The following is a 16,527-nucleotide window of genomic DNA, read 5'->3' as shown; positions in this document are numbered from 1 at the left end:
CTCCATCTACTACTTTGTGTTAGAAATTTTAGCATAAGCTTGAAGTGAAGAGACTGACAAGATCTCTCCCCAGTAGGCATACATTATGAAATCATAAGTGTGAAGTGTACTCTGCCCTTTTTACTGATCCATGGGGCAGGTGATGCCAAGGAGGTCGCTGCTTTTTGCTGCTTTTGAGATAAAGGAGCAGTTCCATGAAATATAGAACACATATAGAAGAGAAAATATAATGTGTGTCATGCTGCAATATAGCAACTTGATCTTTCTCAGTGCAAGAACTGCAGGTATGCATGACAATGCCTCTCTGGTGGAGACAGGAGCCCTGGCATATATGGGTTAAGCATGAAAATGAAGAGAAACAAGATTTCCTGACAACTGTTCAAATAGAACCTGACTTGGGCCTTTTTCAATAATTATCTCTTAGATAAGAGTGGTGAGAGGGCTGGGGATATAGCTCAGTTGGTAGAGTGCTTGCCTAGCATGCACAAGGCCCTGGGTTCAATCCCTAGTACCATCAAAAAAAAAAAAAAATACACACACACACACACACACACACATATACATGAATTGTAATGCATTCTGTTGTCATATATAACAAATTAAAATTAAAAAAAATACTATAATGGTGGCTATAAGACATTATGGATTTGTTAAAACCCATAGAATTATACAACACAAAGAATAAATCTTAAAATTATAGACATTAGTTAATAATAATGAGTAGAACTACTGTCATGTATAATTAAAACAAATTAAAAAATTTAAAAATGGGATTAATAAAAAAAGAGTGGAAAATGGAAATCTCAACTTAAGTCATTGTAAAATTATAAACATATGTGTATATATATGTATATATATATATTTAAATTGTGTATAGGATATACAGTATGCATAATATATTATACATAAATGTATATTTAATATATTAAATATTTAAATGTGTTAAATTGCATATAGTATATAGAATATATTCAAAACTAACCTTCCTTGGAAATAATCAACCATAGTATTGACTATTATTACTGTTAATATATAGATATTATATGCAGTATATGTATATTCATGAATATTTTTATTAAATACTGTTCTGAATACAAGATTCAATGTGGGAAGAAGATAAAGGTGAATCTTGAACACATTAACACCACAAAATTCCATGCAATTGAAATTCTATAAAATTCTATATAACCTGCATGGGCAATTGTTTTTCCATTTCAGGGTTCAAAGATCTAGTGTGCCCTGAGACACTTAAAATATCTATCTCTCAAATTTTAGACCCATCTATTCAATTCTTACTGGATATTCTGTCCCAAATTCAGCCCATAAACAATTCACATGTATCCTGCTACAAACTCATTCTTTTCATTCATCAAACAATTACTTTTTTGAATACCCACTATATGCCAGGCACTACAGAAAATGCTGGGGGTAAGCTAGGAATCAGGAAACTCATAGAGGAGTGATGTTTGAACTTTCAGAGAAATCCTTGCTCAACTAGACAATCCCTACTTCTAGCACACATCCAGCCACTTAGTTCAACCTGGTACCCAGCTTGGGGCTGCAGTGGTTTTTCCAGGCAGTACCAACCTTGGAAACTGCCTCCATAGTTACCTCCCTTCCATCATTGACATTCTTTAGATTGTTCTCTTAGCCTTGGGTCCCTGTCTGCTCATACTGCAGTAGTTTTCTGGAAGCCACCTGGTACCTTGGTAAGAATGCTCACATTTGGAATGATAAAAACAAACAAAACAAAATGACAATAACAACAAAAACCGGTAACATAGGTGTTTCTTGCTCCTTTGCTTACAAATTTCATCATCTTTGGGAAATTATTTAACCTCTCTGAAGCTAAGTCCCCCTTCTCATCTGTGAAGAGCTAGCAACTACAATACTAGTGCTTACCTCAAGGGAGGCTGTAAATATTAAATGAGTTGAAGAATGCAAAAACAGGTCTAGGATAGCATATTACTTCTTTGTTAGGTTTTCAGCATGGTGGGGTATGACTCCAAGACAAATCTTATAACACTGGTCTAGTATGGATGGTGGAAAGCTTTGAAACTTTCTTAGATATAGAAATATGAATTTCTGTTGAATTCATCATTTATGTCTTTCCATGCATCTCTCACCCCCCAACCCAGCCTGGATTTTCTTCCAGTCATTTACTAGCCTTTGACTAATTTTTTTTTCTTTTCTTTTTCTTCTTTTAATCTTCTCCTTTAGATATTATGGGGATAAGTAAGTATATTTCCAAGAAATATTGTGAAAATCATTTGAAGAAAGGAATAGAAAACACCACGTAGTGACGCTTTCATACTCAAGGTTTTAATTCAGGAAAGTCGGTCTGCCAGAGCCTGGAGGCCTGGAACTGAGCAAAGGAGAGAAGCCAGCCTTGGGTGCAGTACTTTAAAGGCGGCATCTCAGGCTACCAAGCTCGGGAGGCAGCAGTGCGGGAGGAGCCAGCCCCAGGCCCCAGCAGGGGGCGCCAAAGCGCCTCACTGCAGCATCCTGGCCGTGGAGCGCAGCGGCCTCAGCCGGGCAGTGCTCGCGTCCTGCCGCAGTCTCTCCGCCGCTAGTCCCAGCAAGCGCTAGGCAGGCGAACCCCGCTGCCTGGCCACCCACACTTGCTACTGTTGCTTCTTCCACCCGCGATCGCAGCTTGGCAAGTCCCAAACGCAGCCTGCAGCCTGGGCGGGTCAGCGCGGGAGGGCCTCGCGGTCTTAGGGGACCGACTACGAACTTGCAAAGGACCGCCGCTCTCCCGGCCTGGAGAGTGTGAACAGGTGAGTGTCACGCACGTGTCTAGGCTGCTCATTCGGACGATTCCCTGCAGACCCGTTTTAAGTCCTGAGCCCTCGGCCTCTGGGTCAGTTCTCCTAGTCACTGGGTCTTTGTAGGGTGTCTTTGGAGTTCGGTAAGAGACGTGAACGCCAGCACCCAGGCTTGACAGCACTCTCTGAGCTGAGACTGGGAATGTCCTTTTGATATAAGTGACATTTACTCTCTAGTTTGAAAGCCAGTGACCTTCGGTCCACAAGGAGCTTGTCTATGAGTGCAGGATACCTGTTGATTTCAGAGTAACGCCATAGCCAAGGGGCTTGCACAATTATCCTTGTTGCTGTGGGTGCTGCGTGGTGATAAGATAAGGGAAAATTCCTAGTAATGGAACCAGGAAAACTTGATTTCAAAACCAGAGAAGGATTGGCTCAAAGAGAGGAGAATCTCATTCCCACGACCGGACTAGGTTCTTTGCTCCCTTTAAACAGCTGCATTTAGTTAGAAAAATGATTATAAAGATGCCCCCCCTTCTCTCCCCCTGCCCCTGAAGAGGAAGTAGAAAGCATGAACCTTGGTAAGTATAGTCTTGGGAATCGTTTATAAGGAATGAAACCTTTTCATAAATAAATAAATAAGGTTCTAGTGACTAATGTCATAGGTCTAAATAGAGTCTGAGCACCTCCAGAGTAGCTGCTTTTGTTTATATATGCTCAATGTGAGTGTGAAATGGATCAATGAACGCATTAGTAATAATACAGAATTTGGAGCTAGGTTTTGCTTTATATTCTCTAAATTTTCTGTTAATTTGTGTTTGGGAGGGGGGACTACACCTTTAATTTGAATAGTTAGGACTTTACCTTTAGGACTGATAAGAATTGAAAGTTTTGTCCCTACTAAAGCACTACCTATCCAAGTAAGAAATGAAGGGCAACTTCTAGCCATAGTCAGAATATTTCTGTACAACATTAGAGAAAAAAAACAAAACTGTTTTCTTAGATCCATGTTATGGAAGGGCTCAGATTATGAGCTATTTGAACATCAGAAACTTGGCAGCAGATTCTTTATTACAACAATTTATACATTTATCTTTGTTTTCTATCTTGTCAAATGTAACTTTTCATATTTTCATGAGAGAAATAAAATGAACAATCTATGTCAGTTTTGTGTCTTCCTTTAAAGTGATTTTTTTTGTTCTAACTATACATAAGGTTGATAATAACCAGCTGTAGCTTTATTAGGTTATAAATGGAAAAAAATAACCCACATAAGTTTTCTTTCATATGTGAAAGTCCTATGCCTCTGAGGCCATTTGGGAGTTACTGAAATATGTGACATTAAAAAAAAAACTTATTTGATGGGATTTATGAAGCATTAATCAAATGGACAATTATGTGTCTTTTATATACATGAGAATAAGCCATTTTTGTGTGGAATACTCAATTATTTTTATGCAAGTTTTTGGCACTTGTATATTTCAAAGAAATGCTAACCAGAAATTATTCTCACCTAGAGTTTTTATAGTTAATATTTCTTAATATATTCTGCTTCTGTGATGAAGCACTGAACCTGAAAAACAGAGGCCTTTTCTTAATGAATACATGTAAAATGACGAATAAAGAAATCCTTTTATCTTTAGCCAAAAGTATGGGACTGGACAAATTGCAGATGTTTAAGCTTTTGGGTTTTGTACTATTAATGATTACTAAGATTTTTCATTTGAAAATGAAGTAAACAATAGCTAATGTTAATAGCTTTGCTCAGAGAAAGCTCTGGCACTTTGGAAATCAGCAAATACAAAAATTGTTAGGTACAACTTGATGGCTTCAGTGCATAATGTAAAAAATATTTTTGTGTTGTTTGTGGAAATAGTTTTTCAGAAGGATTTTCCACTTTTTCTCTTTCTCTTCAGTTCTTTTTAAAAGTTGTAGATGAAAAAATGCTGGAAGGAGAAGTTAACACATATTTATTTCAAGTGTATATTTATAGACTGGAAAATGGGTACATTGTGGACTGTTGTGACCAAGTTTAACACAGACAAACTTGAAGTTTAGTATTTGTGTTGAAATCATTGGTTGCAGAAGTTCTGAGTGGGGAAGTTTGCAATACATGTAAAAGATGTGAGCCCTACTGTGAGTAGCTGGGCTATTGCACAACTGTGGCATGCAGATAATGGAGAGCAAACCTCTCAGAGAACTTTTGCTGTGTCAGTTTCTCAGGTCACATGTCAAGTAGTGAATATAGTGGAGGCCACAGTGGAGTGATTGAATAGCCAGAGCCAGAGGGGAATAGTGCATATGGTGAAAGGGGAAGGTGAAAGTTAAAATATTATAAACAAGAAATATCCCATGCTGCAGATCCCACAAAGAGCTGAATAAACATGCTGGAAAGTAGAAGCCTGGAACGGGGCAAAGCATTCTAACAGATGCTAGGCTACTTGAAGAGTTCCAAGGAAAAGAAAAAAATAGACTTGTTTTGAGCTACTTCATAGACAAAAGTAAGGACATGTGAGAAGAAGTGATAGAAAGCAGATTGGAGATCAGTAGAAGAAAGATAGTTCTAATTAGAAGGGACTGACTAGAAATGGAACAGTTTTTAGATGTAATGAACCCACTTTCCATTGCTGAAAGTAGTAAATCAGGCACAGGATGATTATCTGGACATGCAGATTCTTGCAATGACTAAAAATCCCTTTGTCCTCCCAAGGATCTTTCCAAGTTTACATGTCCTTGGTGGTAAGAACCTGGATGTATTCCAAAGCACCAACCTATATAAAATGTGCTTACACTCTATACAATGTCACATGCCAAGTGTTAGGACAATATTAGAACTAATTTTTTAAGGATGCCACAAAAAAGGACTCAGAATTTGGAGCATGGTATTTATCTTTTCTTTATTTCTCTCTCTCTCTCTCTCTCTCTCTCTCTCTCTTTCTTTCTTTCTTTCTCTTTCTTTCTTTCTTTCTTTACCAGAGCATTTTTATTGACTTCATAAACATATATTTCTTATACAACTTGACCATGTGATCTGGTGTAAACTGAGATAAAATTTAACCCTGAAATGGAAAATTGAATCGTGTGGCCATGAAGTTGATCATTTATTCATAAAATAAATGTTACTCAAACCAAAGGGAAATAAAGAGCTCCAAGATGACTCCATCTGTGTGCTGGATACTTATAGATGGATGACAAACACACATATTCAATACTTCAAGTGTTTATTATCAATGACTGCCAAGAAACAATGATATGGAGTATGTAAATGCACATGTTGGATCAAATGGATTCAAATTCAGTCCACCATTAACTAGTTGAGCAGCTTATAAGTCGATTACTATAGCACTCTCACAGGATGGGGATGAAGATAAATTTAGAAAATGTTGGTAAAGTGAATGTGACTGGCATAGAGTAGATATTTAATAAATATTAATTCATTTTCCAGTCACTTATGAATTTTCAAATCTCTTTTGTCTAAGGACTGTGAATTCTTCCAAGACTTACAATGATACAGTGAATCCAGAGACTGGGACCAAAAACATTTGCTCAGCTCTTTAGTTTTAACAACAGTAAGTTCTACCATCACCCATCATGGCTAAAAGTGCAGAGGTCAAGCTGGCAGTATTTGGGAGAGCAGGAGTGGGCAAGTCAGGTAAGACTCTTGTTGTGGTTGTTGTGTGTATATGTGTTTGGGTGCGTGCATGTGTGTATTTGCTACTGCTTCTTATGATTGGACAAGTGGGTGGTAGGCATTTCTCATATTCTCACTGGCTGTTCTTTTATATGAATTTCTTTTTCTTTATCTGTAATTCTTATGTTGTGTAAATGACTGTATGTATGTACCATTTTTCTTAATAATAAAGTAGTTTTGCTGATAATATACAAAGAAATGGATATATCATAGTTCTTGGTATTCTGAGGGAGGATATTAAATGAACTCCAAAAAAATCAGATTGTGGAAATTGAAAAATATATTTGCTCTTTACTCTCTGTGAGAGCCTAAGGGGTTAGTTTTCTATCTCATTCATTTTGATATTCTCAGAAAACAGTGTAATGTCAAGGATGTATTCAGTACTTAATAACTGGTGTTGAATGAATATATATTTATGAGAAACAAAATTACCTTATGGTCCAACACTTTTAAGTTAGAGGAGGACGCTGAGACAACCATTACCAATGCTCTGGTATGAATTTTAATTAGTAAATTTTGGCTTGCATTAATAATTCAAAGGCTTTTTTATTCCCCACCAGAGAAAAGGTTTCCATACCTTTAAGATTACGGGTGAAATGTTGGAATCAAGAAATGTAACTGATATTCAATTTGTACACAATGTTTTAAATTTTATAATAAAAATATACTAACAGAAATGTTGCTAAAATATCAGGAAAATATGGCTTCTCAGAGACTGACTTGCTGTCTTATTGGAGGAAGGAGCCATATTTGACTTTGCACACAGTGTTTCTGGATCTCAGGAAAGGACTCAAACAGGGATCTAGTGAGTGCATGTTTGTAGAGGGAAACCCATTTGGAAATGAACTGCTAATCCAATGCAGCAGGTAATCCACATGATCTCAAGTGCACACACACACACACATAAGCATATTTCAGTTCCGTGACTGACTGACTTCTCTTTCCTGACCAACTCTCTCGTTATTTTCAGCGGTCATCTTCCCTATTATAACTCTTACTCTCTATTTTTCTTTTAATTTTCTCATGAGCTTTTGCTTCCACCATGCTTTTCTTCTACTTGCTATTTGCTTTCGCCCCTGGCAGAATCCAAGCTAGGAAAATAGTTGGCAAGGCTAAGAAACTGCCGGCATTCACAAGATTGAAGATAGTTAAACCCCTTCCTCTTAATCTCAACGTTTCCTAATGGTGTGAGAACCTGGCTTCTGTAGCTGTCGACAGGAGCATGGAACATGCCTGTGCTACCAACTACAGCTTGTCTAAGTTCTTGTGAATGAAGGGCTGGGCCCCGGGCTGGCCGTGTATTATTTGTTCATTCCACACATACCATAAACAGTAAGGGAAAGGGATTTTTTTTAAAAGCCTCATATCACCTATTAAAATAAACTCCACATGGTTTAAAAATATAAATCAGCTGGAAGAACCACTTAATGCTGTGTATACCCATTCCTTTCCCATCTTCCCCATCAGAGAGCACGTGCTACCTCCCTCTATTAAGGCTGATCCATCAAGCCTGAGCTATGACGCCAGCTTCTCTGTCTTTCCCTGAATTGTTTCAATTATTCCTGCATTCTCTCCTGACCTGTTTCCCCTGAGCATGACTCTGTCCACTGTGCTATCTTTGTTTTTTTTCTCAAGTGAACTTTTTCCCATCTCCAATTCATTATTTAAAACATAGCAATCTTGAAAAAGTCACCCCTGGTTAATACTTAACAAAACTGATGAACGTTTTCTAGTCTGATCTTCTTTGACCTTTTTCTACCGTATAACACAACCACTCTTCTCTTCCTTCCCAAGCTGCATGGCTTCCTGCTCCTTGGCTTTCTGCTCCCTCTCTATTGCCCCTAACAGCTGCCTTCATGGGCTGCTCTTCATCTGCCAACCTTTAGGAAACTGGGTCTTTGCACGCATCCTCTTGTCTTCTTACACTATGAGCTATCTCTCTGGATGATTCCTCACAACCATAGCCAAAAATAATACCTGCACCCAGAAGACAACTTCTGCTGATTAGTTTTATTTGATGTAAAATGCTAGGTTTAAATTGCTCGCCAAGTCCTTTACCAGCTCGAAAATTGTGATTCTTAGTAAACGAACCTTCTTTGGACTGGTTTCTCTGTCCACCTTTTATACATTCATCACTTTCATTTGGGTGAAAATGACAATAATAGACTTCGTACCTTCAACAATTGCCTTTTTTGTCTGCTACCTGTAGAGACCTTGTTTCCCTATTTCAACATCAGGCTGTTTGCTTGAGACCTGTCACCACACCTCACATTTGAAAAATACCACCAGTTTGACTCGCACATGGGAGAAAACTTTTCCTATAGTTCAGTGCCAACAACCTCAGACTATTTCATACCTATCAATTTTGAAAATAGATGGTAGCAGTACTGAATTCATGTTTATTTTTATTTGTTTGTAATATGGCTGTATCTTGTCTCTGCCTAGTCATTGTCCCACACTGTCACTTTTCTACTGTAGAGGCTAGCTATATCAGTCTCATAAGTAATGTTTGCATTTTTAAGTCTGCAAGAAATTATTCCTGTTGCAATGTACTGCAACTCCTTAGTTACTCAGCTGCCTCCCAAGATTGGCCATGATCTTCCCCTGGGCCCTCACAATTTAATTTCTCCCCAAATGGTGTAGGAAGCATCCCTAAGAGAGCGAGCTTGAGATCTTGGACTGGTAGAAACTGAACATCTCTGATTTGACTTGGATCTGTGAGAATTGTTTCCAAGGCTTCAAGTCTTACTTGTCCCCCTCCTCTTTTCCCCATACTAAGTTCCAAATTGGTATTTGGGGATTATAAGACCATATTGTCCATTTTCTAATTAATAGTTAGTTGAATAACTGTCATCAATAACATGAGCTCTAGAATCACATGGTATTTGACTTACAGTTTTATGCTTTATTAACTGTTTGAATTTGGCAACTTGTGGCAAGTTACTTCTCAATTTCTTCAGTTATAAAAAGCATATAGTAGTGCCTATGTCAGTTATTAGGATCAAATGAATTCTATACAACTGTTTTGGCACATAGCAAATGCTCAACTACTAACTTGTATTAGTATAATATTTCCAAGTATGCTTATTTTAATTTAGAAGTTCTCTGATGAACATGTATAATCAAAGATATATTCAAGTGGGCATTTTGGTTTTCACAAAAGTCAGAAAGTTTATAAGATAAAAAAAAAACTTTATCTTTAATCAGCATACCATCAATGTGCTTGCGTGCGCACACACACATACACCCCACATTTTTCTCTCTTTCTTGAATTCAAAGTCTGGTTAATGTCAATTACAGCTTGGCTACTGATGATTATAATGATCCTTTTTTTGTGGCTTATGTTCAATCTTGGAAAAATAGCCAGAAATATGTTAGTGTCATCAATAAATTAACACCCTTAAATTGGAAAGTGCTTCTGGTATGTATTAGCTGACTTCCTAAGCCATGTGATAGATGGGCCCTCTCTGTTTAAAACAGAATTTAACATTAAGCAGAACTTTTTGGTTGACAGGTTGACCATAGAAGTGTCAGCAGAGGCAAAATTTACTAAGGTGCTAACCACTAAGGAGGACTGATAAAACATGTGAGGGGTGTGCATGTGTATAATATGTGTGTGGCGGTATTTACATGGTCTATTATAAATGTTCAGATCTTCCTTCTGTCTAATTTCACCTTGCAGTTCCATCTTCAAATGAGCTTGCTGGCTGAGGGGCAGTATAGTGAGCACCGTGGGGGTGCTGCCTAGTGTAGGACAGGGTTTTCATCTTCTTCTACCCCACAGGGTAAACACTGACCTTCACTGACTGAGGGCAAAGCTCTGATAATGTGGCATGCAGGCTTACTTATGTGCATCAGCCTGTATTTTGACAGGCTCCAAGTAATTAAAGCGATAAGACTTGCCAATAAATCTGGAATGCACACATTTTTTTTTATTTAGGTGCTTCCTGTATTCATACTATTCAAGTTTGTAGTAAGTGTAGGAAGACCTGATAGAAAAAAACAACTGAAATTTTAAATTTAGTTTCACAGTTGACATTCTCATTTTAGAATTGAAATTTCGTGTGCCATTGCAAAAATATGTTTCTTGAAAGGGCTAGTCTCAAAGTTAATTGAGTAATGCTATCCTCTAATTCAAAAACTAATTGATGCACTCACCCATGAAAGCTCAAGTTCATACACTCAGATTGCTGGACTATAAATTGGGTGCCCAATAAAACAAACTTGTGATATATTTTTCCCTTGGCATGAAGAGAAGTAGTTTAATTTTTCCTCAATTTTTTGGACCATTTTCTTGTTCTTGCCTGCTGTTCCCCTCACTCTCAATTATATAAAAAAATTGTTTTTTTTCAATTTATTTTCAAATAAGACAGCCTCAATTCTGATTTTAAATGTGAATTTCCCAATAAGTACCAAAAAACCTGTTATAATATATGTGTACTTCATGACAGATATATTTATGAGATCGCATATATATTAAATCAAACCCAGAAATATCAATAGTATTTTGCAAAGTCAGGTTTCTTATATAATAATTTTTTATGTTTTAAAACTTAAGTAGTTCTACCCCAGTTCTTTCCCCTCCTTTAGACTTTATGGTGCAGTACAATGCTTCTTAAGTGGTGCTTTCAAAGTATTTATAACAGAAGAGAAGGATCCAGAGAGCTTTGGGGATGTAAACGTCTCATAATCATGTGATTATTTTTTGAATTTTATTATTTATGTAAAACATATGCAAAATTTAATATTAATCCATAATATTGTTTGAATATAAAAGCAATTGCTTCCTGCCCAGTGAATAAAATGGGCAGGATTTACGTGTGCTCAAGATGGAGACCAGAAAACTGATGAGCACCTTAGACCTGTTTTGACCTCTCCAGGTCCCAATCATCTTGTCAAGTTTGAGGACATTATTTTCTAAGATTATATAATCTCTTTTTCTTTACCATCAATTATGGCTTTTGAAGTTTTCGTTTTTTGACAAATAATCATTATGTTCATCATCAAATGATCAGATCAGGCTAATTAACATATCCATAACCTTAAATATTTGTCATTTCTTTGTAATTAGGACATGTGAAATCTTCCTTTAGATATCTTGAGATCTGTAATACATTAACTTATTAATAAGTTAACAATAAATCAATTAAAGTCACCAGGATGTGCAATAGCTCGTCAGAACTTATTCCTCCTGTTTGAGACTTCCTATCCTTTGACCAAAGCCTTCCCTTGCCCCATCCACTCCCATCCCCCACTCTGGTAAACATTATTCTACTGTCTACTTCTATGAATTTGGCTTTTGTAGATTCCTCATATAAGTGAGATCATATGGTATTTGTCTCTTTGTGCCTGGCTTATTTCCTTAGTTAAAGTCTGCTAGTTCATCTGTATTGTTGCAAATCATAAAATTTCCTGTTTTTCATAAAGCTGAGTAGCATTCTGGTATGTGTTTGTGTGTGTGTGTGTGTATGAGTGTGTGTGTGCATGTGTATGTGCGCGCGTGCATGTTTTCTTTATTTTTCCAGTGATAGCCACTTTGGTTGTGTCATGGTATAGATGTAAGATTATATAATCTTAATGGTAATTTTTAAAAAATGTTAGTCAAGTGTCCTAGCCCCTGGAAATGTGTGTGTGTGTGTGTGTGTGTGCATGTGAAGAAGTTTTTCCTAGTTGGTTTTTTAAATCAAAGGATTGCCAGAAATAAGGTCCATTGATTCCTTGTGAAGTTGTTGGTTATAGGAATAGTTTTTAAAGGATTGGAGCAAAGGAGGGCAACTATGCTTGGGATGTTTTGCTGAGACTAGAAAAAAAATTGTCTTTTTGTTGTCATAAAATAAGGCAATATGGTTACTTTGGTTTCCTAAAATTTATCTTTCATTACCTGCACATGGAAAACCAAGAAGAAGCAAATGGCCCAGATGAGATAATTGCTATTTGTTTTGTCCACCCTAAGGGCAATAAAATGACATTTTCAAATTGCAGATGCCTATGGATATGTGTTAAAAACAGACCTCTAAGTAATTTATCCATTATTGTGGATTTTTCTTGCATGTCCAGCAAGAAAAGCAGAGATGAGGAATTGAGGTTAAGAGGACTGGGAAAAGAAAAGAGATGAAGTGAAATTAAAATTAGTTGTTCATTGGTGACAAGTTAAATACTTTTAGATTGTCAATAACCAATTCTCAGTTAAAGCTTTTCTGTTAAGAAATGTCACAGTTGGCTGGGGGTATAGTATGATGGTAGAGTACTTTCCTAGCATGTGTGAGACCTTGGGTTCAATCCCCAGCCCTGGAAAAAAAATCACTATCTTAATTGAAAATAAATAAATAAATAAATAAGTAAATACTTTAAAAATGTTCTGATGGGGCTTGGGGATGTGGTTCAGTGGTGGAGCAGCGGCCAGGCATGCACAAGGCTCTGGGTTCACTCCCCAGCCCTGCAAACAAATGAACAAACCAAAATGTTATGATGGGGGGAAGGGTGGGAGGCTGGTACGAAAAGGAAAAATTAAAAACAAATAAAAAGAAAAATATATGGAAGAAATAATACTGGAGAACAAAATGAAACAAAACCAAGAATAATTTTTCAAAGTCAAAAGGATATATTTCTATCTTTGCTTTTTAAGTTTTAATATATTATTAAAATTTGATGGTCATTTATTTGTATTTGATGACTAATTTATTCATTAAAACATTATTTCTGTAGTTAAATATCCTGCATCTATTGATTCCAATTTTTTATTTTCAGTTATACATGACAGTAGAATATACATACCTAGAATATAACTTATTCTATTTAGGTTCCCACTCTTGTGATTGTACATGATGTGGAGTGCCCTGGTCATGTATACAAATACAAGGCTATGAGAGTTATGACTAATTAATTCTACTGTCTCTCCTATTCCTTTCCCCACTCCCTTCCCTTCGTTTCCATTTGTCTAATCTAATGGACTTCTATTCTTCCCCTCCCTACTCTCCCTTGTTGTGGGTTAGCATCCATGAATCAGAGAGAACATTCAGCTTTTGGCTTTTGGGGATTGGCTTATTTCACTTAGCATGATATTCTCCAGTATCATCCATTCACTGGCAAATGCCATAATTTCATTTTTTTTTCTTTATGGCTGAATAATATTCCACTGTGTATATATACCACATTTTCTTTATCCATTTGTCCGTTGAAGGACACCTAGGTTGTTTCCATAGCTTGGCTATTGTGAGTTGGGCTTCTATAAAAATGGATGTGGCTGCATCACTGTTTTTAAGCCCTTTGGGTATAGACAGATTAGTGGGCTTAGCTAGGTCAAATGGTAGTTCCATTCTTAGTTTTCTGAAAAATCTTCATACTTTCCATAGTGGTTGCACCAATTTGCAGTGCCATCAACAATGTATGAGAGTACTTTTTTCCCCCACATCCTCACCAACATTTATTTTTACTTATATTCTGACTGGAGTGAGATGGAATCTCACTCTAATTGCATTTCTGTAATTGCTAGAGATGTTGAACATTTTTTCATGTTTTTTGACCACTCATGTACCATCTTCTGTGAAGTATTTGTTCAATTCCTTTGCCCATTATTGATTGGGTTATTTATTTTTCTGGTGTTAAGTTTTTTGAGTTCTTTGTATACCCTGGAGATTACTGCCTTATTTGAGATACTGGTGGTAAAGATTTTTCTCTCAGTCTGTAGGATCTCTGTACACATTCTTGATTGTTTCCTTTGCTGTGAAGATGCTTTTCAGTTTGATACCATTCCATTTATTGAATCTTTATTTTATTTCTTACCCTTTAGGAGTCTTATTATGGAATTTGGTTCCTAAGATGACATGTTGTAAAGCTGAGCCTGCTTTTTCTTCTAGTAAGTGCAGGGTCTTTGATCTAATACCTAGGTCCTTGATTCACTTAGAGTTGAGTTTTGTGCGGATTGAAATAGGGGTTCAGTTTTATTCTATTAAATATGGATTTCTAGCTTTCCCAGCACCATTTGTTGAAGGGGCTATCTTTTCTCCAATGTATATTCATGGCACCTTTGTCTAGGATGAGATAACTGTATTTATGTGGGTGTGTCTCTCAGTCTTCTATTCTGTTCCATTGGACTTCATGTATGTTTTGTGCCAATACCATGCTGTTTTTGTTACTATAGCTCTGTAGTATAACTCAAGATCTGGTACTGTGATGCCTCCTGTATCACTTTGTGTGCTAAGGATTGTTTTGGCTATTATGGGCCTCTTGTTTTTCCAAATGAATTTCATGATTGCTTTTCCTATTTATGTGAAGAATGTCATTGGGATCTTTATAGGAACTGCATTAAATCTGTAGAGTGCTTTTGGTAGAATGGCAATTTTGATAATATTGACTCTGCCTATCCAAGAACATGGGAGATATTTCTATTTTCTGAGGTCTTCTTCAATTTCTTTCTGTAGTTCTCATTGTAGAGGTCTTTCACCTCTTTTGTTAGATTGATTCCCAAATGTTTTATTTTCTTTGAGGCTTATGTAAAGGGGATGGTTTTTCTCATTTCTCTTTCAGTTGATATAACCTTGGTATATAGAAATATAGTTGATTTATTGGTATTGATTTTAAACCATGCTACTTTGCTGAATTCATTTATGAGTTCTAGGACTTTCTAGTAGAGTCTTTTGGGTCTTCTAAATATAGAATCATGGCATGGGAAAATAGGAATATTTTGAGCTTTTTTTTCCTATTCATATCCCTTTAATTTCTTTCTTTTGTCTAATTGTTCTGGCTAGGGTTTTGAGAACTATGTTGAATAGGAGTGGTGAAAGAGGGCATCCCTGTCTTGTTCCAGTTTTTAGAAGAAATGTTTTCAGTTTTTCTCCATTTAGAATGATGTTGGCCTTGGGTTTAGCATATACAGCTTTTACAATGTTAAGGTATGTTCCTATTATTCTCTAGTTTTTCTGTTGTTTTGAACATGTAGGGGTGCTGGATTTTGTCAAATGCTTTTTCTGCATCTATTGAGATAATCATGTGATTCTTATCTTTAAGTCTACTGATGTGGTGAATTATGTTTATTGATTTCCATATGTTGAACCAATCTTGCATCCCTGGGATGAACCCCACTTGATTATGGTGCAAATATCCCTATTTGCCCATGCCATTATTCTGTATTTACTTAATATACTTCTGTATGTGATTTGCCAGTATTTTATTGAGAATTTTTGCATCGATGTTCAACAGGGATATTGGTCTGAACTTATTTTTCCTTGGTGAATCATTGTCTGGTTTTGGTATCAGAGTGATGCTAGCTTCACAGAATGAGTTCGAAAGGGTTCCTTCCTTTTCTATTTCATGGAATATTTGTGAAAGTTCTTCTTTGAAAGGTCTTGTAGAGCTCGACTGAGAATCCATCTGATCTTTAGCTTTTCTTTGTTGGTAGGCTTCTAATAGTGTCTTCAATTTCATTTAAATGAAATTGAAGACACTATTAGAAATTGATTTGAATTTGAAATTGATTTGTTTAAATTTCTGTTCTCTTGATTCAATTTGGATAGTTCATATGTCTCTAGAAATTTGTTGATGTCCTCAAGATTTTCTGTTTTATTGGATTATAGATTTTTAAAGTAGCTTTTGATTATCTTCTGTATTTCATTGGTATCCATGGTGATATTTCCTTTTTCATTGCAAATTTTAGCAATTTGGGTTTTCTCTGTCTTTTCTTTTGTTAGTTTGGCTAGGGGTTTATCAATTTTGTTTATATTTTCAAAGAATAGTGGTTCCACTTTGATCTTGACTTTTTTTTCTAGGCAACTGACAAGAACTAACATTAAGGGGAATGAAATAAATTTTAAATCATCTCTGTAATTTCCCTTTTTATTCCTGGTATTTCTCCAACTTACAGGTTTGGGGAAATCAGCCAAATTTCAAGGTGGTACTGGCCTTGAAGCCAAAATTCCACTGCAAATACATGTCTGTTGCCATAGTTGCCTTTGAAAATTGATGTAGTTTCAGAAAAACAACCATAGCTTCTTTCACCCCATTAAAAATATTGTAAAGGCAAAGCAGTCTGAAATAGGTAATTTCTGCATGAATAAACAGATATGCAAAACT

The 16,527-nt window shown here is 36.3% G+C and overlaps 1 protein-coding gene and 1 non-coding gene across 3 annotated transcripts in view; both read left to right on the top strand.

The window, feature by feature from the left end:
* Window positions 1–444: 444 nt before the first annotated feature.
* Window positions 445–517, top strand: Trnaa-agc (transfer RNA alanine (anticodon AGC)). The gene has a single exon. It is a non-coding gene; the product is annotated as a tRNA-Ala (tRNA).
* A 1,999-nt stretch (window positions 518–2,516) lies between these two features.
* The window catches only part of Rerg (RAS like estrogen regulated growth inhibitor), a 119,485-nt gene continuing 105,474 nt past the window's right edge, over window positions 2,517–16,527 (top strand). Inside the window, exons 1-2 of one of the 2 annotated variants that reach the window (XM_046436303.2) lie at window positions 2,517–2,780; window positions 6,248–6,420. In XM_046436303.2, coding sequence (XP_046292259.1) covers window positions 6,360–6,420 — 61 coding nt within the window. In that variant the 5' untranslated portion in view covers window positions 2,517–2,780; window positions 6,248–6,359. Of the gene's footprint in view, window positions 2,781–3,142; window positions 3,350–6,247; window positions 6,421–16,527 lie in introns of those variants that run through there. The other variant, XM_046436304.2, reaches the window with a different exon arrangement.

The sequence above is a fragment of the Marmota monax genome, unplaced genomic scaffold (genome assembly GCF_021218885.2).
Source record: "Marmota monax isolate L192 unplaced genomic scaffold, Marmota_monax_Labrador192_F-V1.1 WCK01_AAM20220418_F8-fsc00012, whole genome shotgun sequence".
Lineage (NCBI taxonomy): Eukaryota > Metazoa > Chordata > Mammalia > Rodentia > Sciuridae > Marmota > Marmota monax.
Note: the sequence above shows the minus strand (reverse complement) of the source record. Positions and strands in the feature narration are given on the sequence as shown.